We start from the raw sequence: 6,000 nt of genomic DNA on the forward strand, positions 1-6,000 counted from the left end.
TACTACTCTGCTTCAGGCCCCAGTCAAAACTGGAACCAGGGATATAGCAACTACTGGAATCAGGGATATGGTAACTATGGCTACAACAGCCCAGGGTACGGTGGCTATGGAGGATATGACTACACTGGTTACAACAACTACTATGGATATGGTGACTATAGTAGTAAGTACTGAGATTTCAATATAGTGATATCCGACTTCTGTTTTTAAACTTGTGGAGTGAGAAGGGATGTCAGGTGGCTTAAAGTAACCTACAGGGATGTTTTTAATAGTTTATTGTTTAATCTTTTGGAAGCCGGAAACAAAAATGTATCCATACCTGTGCTCACTTCCCCGATCATGTAGAGATCTGGTTTTTGGCTTGATCTTGTGGTGTTAATATTTAGCACTCTCAGCAGCAGTAGACCATGTGTGTGGTTGATTCACACATGGGACTTGCAGATTTTTACAGGGACCATCTCTTCTTTTTGAGGGATTCTGTACATTCCCATTTGTGGGGTATGGCATTTCTGCAAAAACTGCCTTGAAAAGCTGTGTCCATTGGAGGATTCACAAGATACTCCCTTATATAAAATAGGGCTAGTTAACCTCCCAATTGCCTCAGTTCCTCTCTCACCACAGAGAGCAAATGGAACTTGCTTGTGTGTCCTCAGAATAAACCTTCCCTTAGCCTACCTTTTAATCTTTCTTTGATAGCTTTAGTGTGGTATAGGTTAGTTCAGTGTAGATGACCCTTTTCCTTGCTCTTTATTGGGACTGTGTTGGGCCCTAATCCCTATAGGGGCTTTAAAAGGTATACTCACTTTCGGTGCCTCCTATGCTTGGGTGAACCCCTTTTGGTAAACATAAAGTATGGTCTGCTGCACATTCACTTCCTGCACCAGATGGGGATACGTGAGGTTCCAGGCTCATCTGGCTTCTCAGTCTACAGCCTAATATCTCGATGGGACCATCAGTGATACCGAGACCAGCCTCTGCGCTGAGGTCCTCTGACATTGGACCCAAGACACACTGTGCCACTCCAGCCTTAATGCCACCTTCTACCATAGGCTCAAAGTTAGTCTCTTCTGTGCTCCAGTGGGGGCAAATCCCTCATTTGGCATTGAATAAATCTAAAGTGGCACTAAAGACAATATCCGTACCTCCTATCAAGATCTCTTAAAAGGAGATCCTAACCTCAGTACCTGTTCCAGGCCTGGCACCATTGCCCTTGGCACCCACCCTGGACTGATACCTCGTGCCTAAGTCTCAGCATTGCAAGTCCACTTGAATGCCCTTTCAAATAGAAGACAAAGAGGAAGTACATCTCTCCACAAGAGCGGCACAAGCAAAATAGGTACTTCTTTTTTTTTTTTTTTTTTTTTTTTTTTTTTTTTTTGGTGCTCTGACCCATGCGTGCTTTGAAGATGGTTGAGTACTGCTGTCACCTCTTCTGCACAGTCCTCTGGAGCTGGATGCCCTGTTGGAGTGGGATCCACTGTTGACAATACTAGCCACCCCAATACTTGCTTTCCCACACAAGAACAAATGGATATAAACTGACCATCAGTAAGTTTAGGCTTGAAATTAGACACAGATTTCTAACCATCAGAAGAGTCAAGTCAAGAGTCAAGTTCTGGTACAGCCTTCCAATGAGTGTGTAGCGGGGGGACGACAAAAACCTAACGTAATACATTTATGGAGGGGCTGGTATATGATATGATTGCCTATAAAGGCATATGGCCCATTCATGACTATTAGCAAATATCTCCAGCGGCTGGAGATGGGACACTACATGGGGAGGGCTTTGAGTTACAATAGAAAATTCTTTTTCTGGTATTTGGCTGGTGGGTCTCAGCCACGTGCTCAGGGTCAAACTGATTGCCATATTTGGGGTCAGGAATGAGTTTTTCCCTGGGTCAGATTGGCAGACACACTGGAGGTGGTTTTGCTTTCCTCTGCAGCATGGGGTAAAGGTCGCTTGCTGGTTTGAACTAGAGTAAATGGTAGATTCTCTATAACTTTAAGTCTTTAAATCATGATTTTTTAGGACTTCAGTAACTCAGCCAGAAGTTATGGGCCTGGAGTGATTGTGTGAGGTTCTGTGACCTGCGTTGTGCAGAAAGTCAGACTAGATGATGATGATGGTCCCTTCTGGACTTCAAATATGAGTTTGATTCTACACTGGTGCTGATCCAGAACCACCTTGGAGCATCTTTTGGCTTCTTCAGAGATGTACTTGGAGGACCGCCAGACTTGACCTCACTTGTAGAAGGATCTCATGCTGGGTCCTCTTCATGTAGCTCTACATACAGGACTCTGACAGCCCTGCTGGAGGCTATGAGAACTACTCTGGCATTCACTTTACTGTTGGCTCCAATATTCCTTCTGGCTCTGGGTCCTACCTTGGTACAGATAAGCTCATTTGCCTGTTGTCACCTGGCATTAATGCAGTCTTCCTTACCAACACCAGTGTTGGATCTCTCAGATCTAAAAGAGAATTTGCTTATATTAGAGGAATGGACTGAAGCTCTTTCAGGGAAACCAGTTATGTCCCCTCCAGAGAAACCTACAGATGACATCTCCCCAGAGAATCAACAGTTAAGTCTGTTTCCCTTCCTGACTGACGGTGTCAGTAAATGTAGCGGGACTGGCAAATGTATTCCACATGCAAAATTGGTCACAGCACTGGAGACATCCAGCCCCCCATTTGACACATTATACATGCAGATGCAGGGAGAAATTAGCCTTACCCAACAGCTCAGGCCTTCTCAACCTGGCCAAGAATATCTGGCCAGGTTGTCTTCCCCCCTGTATTCAAGAGTGCTCTCAGGATATATCTGTACCTGCTGAAGGACATTGTTCGTTGACTGATCGGTCAGCCTCACTTCAATCCCTGGAAAAATCAGGGAGCAGGTCCTTAAGGAATCCATTTTAAGTCACTTGGAGGAGAGGAAGGTGATCAGGAACAGTCAAACACGGATTCACCAAGGGAAAGTCATGCCTGACCAACCTGATTGCTTTCTATGATGAGGTGACTGGCTCTGTGGATGTAGGGAAGGCGGTGGATGTGATATACCTTGACTTTAGCAAAGCTTTTGATACTGTCTCTCACAGTATTCTTATCAGTAAGTTAAAGTATGGGTTGGATGAATGGACTACAAAATGGATAGAGAACTGGCTAGAGCATAGGGCTCAATGAGTAGTGATCAATGGCTCCATGTCTCGCTGGCAACCGGTCACAAGTGGAGTGCCCCAGGGGTCGGTCCTGGGGCCGGTTTTGTTCAATATCTTCATTAATGATCTGGACAACGGGGTAGATTGCACCCTCAGCAAGTTTGCAGATGACACTAAGCTGGGGGGAGTGGTAGATACCCTGGAAGGTAGGGATAGGATACAGAAGGACCTAAACAAACTGGAGGATTGGGCCAAAATAAATCTAATGAGGTTCAACAAAGAAAAGTGCAGAGTCCTGCACTTAGGTTGGAAGAATCCCATGCACAGCTATAGACTGGGGACTGACGAGCTAGGCAGCAGTTCTGCAGAAAAGGACCTGGGGGTAACAGTGGATAAAAAGCTGGATATGAGTCAGCAGTGTGCCCTGGTTGTCAAGAAGGCTAATAGCATATTGGGCTGCATTAGGAGGAGCATTGCCAGCAGGTCACGGGAAGTGATTATTCCCCTCTATTCGGCATTGGTGAGGCTGCATTTAGAATATTGTGTCCAGATTTGGGCCCCCCATTACAAAAAGGATGTAGAGAAGTTGGAGAGAATCCAGTGGAGGGCAATAAAAATGATTAGGGGGCTGGAGCACAGGACTTATGAGAAGAGGCTAAGGAAACTGGGCTTGTTTAGTCTGCAAAAGAGAAGGAGGGGGGATTTGACAGCAGCCTTTAACTACCGTATTTCCCCATGTATAAGACGCTCCCATGTATAAGACGCACCTTAATTTTGGGGCCCGAAATTTGAAAAAAAAGTTATTGAACTCAAGTTTTATTCATCATAAATGCAAGTAAAAAAATCTACAACCACTGTATAAGACGCACCCAGTTTTTAGACCCCAAATTTTTCGAAAAATGGTGTGTCTTATACATGGGGAAATACGGTACCTGAAAGGGGGTTCCGGGGAGGATGGGGCTAGGCTGTTCTCAGTGGTGGCAGATGACAGAACAAGGAGCAACGGTCTCAAGTTGCAGTTGGGGAGGTCTAGGTTGGACATTAGGAAAAACTTTTTCACTAGGAGGGTGGTGAAGCACTGGAATGGGTTACCTAGGGAGGTGGTGGAATCTCCATCTTTAGATGTTTTTAAGCTGAGGCTTGACAAAGCCCTGGCTGGATAATATAGCTGAGGTTAGTCCTGCTTTGAGCAGGGGGTTGGACTAGATGACCTCCTGAGGTCCCTTCCAAGTCTAATATTCTATGATTCTATGACTGAAACATTCTGTGGCAGATGGTGGTGTCTACTAAAGTTTTAAGAACAGCAAGGCATCTAGCTCCACCTCTTTGATATAGGAATATAAGATGGATGCTTTTGGGAGAAGGAATCAGCTCAGATTCTGATAAGAGGGTCATGTGCTCTCTAGACACTCTGAAAGCAGCATGTGATGCTTCAGACACCAGTGCAAGAACAGTGGCCACAGAAGTGGCTCTCAAGAGGTACTCCTGATTGAGAGTCTCTGGCCTCATATCTGAATCATGGAAAAATGAGAAACTTGTGAGGGCATGAGCATCATTAGTGACAAAAACCAATGAAGACCTAGGGAAGATTAAGGCCACTGCCTGCTCCTTGGGACCAACAACCCTCCTCCTCATCCCAGAGAAGATTCTTCTACCCATCATTCCACTTCCAAAGACAGGCTTCATCACATCACCAAGGGGTACGTAGTGCCTGAGGAGATATCAACCACCTCCTAAACCTGCTACTAGCAAACAACTTCAGCACAGGAGCAGGATTCTTTGTCTCATGTCCTTGCAATCTTCAGCATAGGCCTCCAAGCAGCAGTTTTTATGGTGTGGTCAAGAGCTGCACACTGACTTTATTACATCTCCAGTCCTTCCTCCCTTCAGATCTCACCTCTTCTCCTCTTACAGCTTCACGGATGTGATTGCTTCTGATCATTGGGTACTGGAAATAGTCCTTTTCCTTCCTTCTTCAGAGACACATCTCGTGAGTGTTTCCTGTTGGCAGAAGTGTATTCCCTCAACCAACAAGCCATAGAGGAGGTCCACAGCAACATGGAGGTTAAAGAATTTTACTTCTGTTGCTTCCTGATTCCCAAGAACAACTGAGTTCTTCTTCAAGTGCTTGCTTGTGTCCATTCCACTATAGGTGTGTGCACGCCTTCATGCATGGTTACCCGGAACTTTTTTCCCCTTAGCAGATCCCATAGGGCCGGCTCCGGCGCCCCCTGGAGCCCCGTGCACATGCTGCAGTATATGAGGCGCTGCCAGTCCTATGCCCCCTCAGTTCCTTCTTTCCGCCCGTGACGGTTGCTGGAACTAGCCTTGCTGTCAGCAAGTACTATTCCCCTTGTTTGAACTTGTTTGTTATTCTAAGTTAGTTTTAGTTAAGTGTGTTTACAGTAGTTAGAGATAAGGCAAGTCCCTGTGGGGACTTGGAGCGGGCCGGGCTATGCTCTGGTTGCCGGGCTTCAAGCCGTGTGCCTCCTGCGGGAAGGCCTTCCCACTCAACGACCCCCCACAACCGCTGCCTTAAGTGCTTGGGGGAAGCACACAGGAAAGAAAAATGAAAGGTCTGCAGGGCTTTCAAACGGAGGACAGCAATCCAATATGTGTGCAGCCTCTTCCAGTCACTTGTAGTGCTAGTCTGCTGGGAGAAATCCTCACTTCAACCTGTAAAAAGATAATTGGAGCAGTCCTAGACTCCACTTAAGCCAAAACCTTTCTTCCAGAATAGAGATTTTTTTCAAAAGTCTCTGCTCCTCTGTGTAGACAGTCACAACCAGTGTCTCCAATCTGGATTAGGATGCTCATGCTAAGACTTCCAAGGGCATGCATGGG

At 46.0% G+C, this 6,000-nt stretch overlaps 1 protein-coding gene across 3 annotated transcripts in view; it reads left to right on the forward strand.

Annotated features, from left to right (window-relative positions):
- Positions 1-6,000, forward strand: part of HNRNPD (heterogeneous nuclear ribonucleoprotein D) — a 32,223-nt gene that overhangs the window by 22,082 nt on the left and 4,141 nt on the right. For all 3 annotated transcript variants that reach the window (XR_010921484.1, XM_067556870.1, XM_067556871.1), the window contains one exon: positions 17-163. Coding sequence is in view for 2 of the 3 variants with exons in the window: in XM_067556870.1 (XP_067412971.1) it covers positions 17-163 (147 nt within the window). In the remaining variant the exon portion in view is untranslated. The remainder of the gene's footprint in view (positions 1-16; positions 164-6,000) is intronic.

This window comes from Emydura macquarii, unplaced genomic scaffold (assembly GCF_026122565.2).
Source record: "Emydura macquarii macquarii isolate MOO-44397 ecotype Brisbane River unplaced genomic scaffold, CSIRO-AGI_Emac_v2 contig_1790, whole genome shotgun sequence".
Taxonomy (NCBI): Eukaryota; Metazoa; Chordata; order Testudines; family Chelidae; genus Emydura; species Emydura macquarii.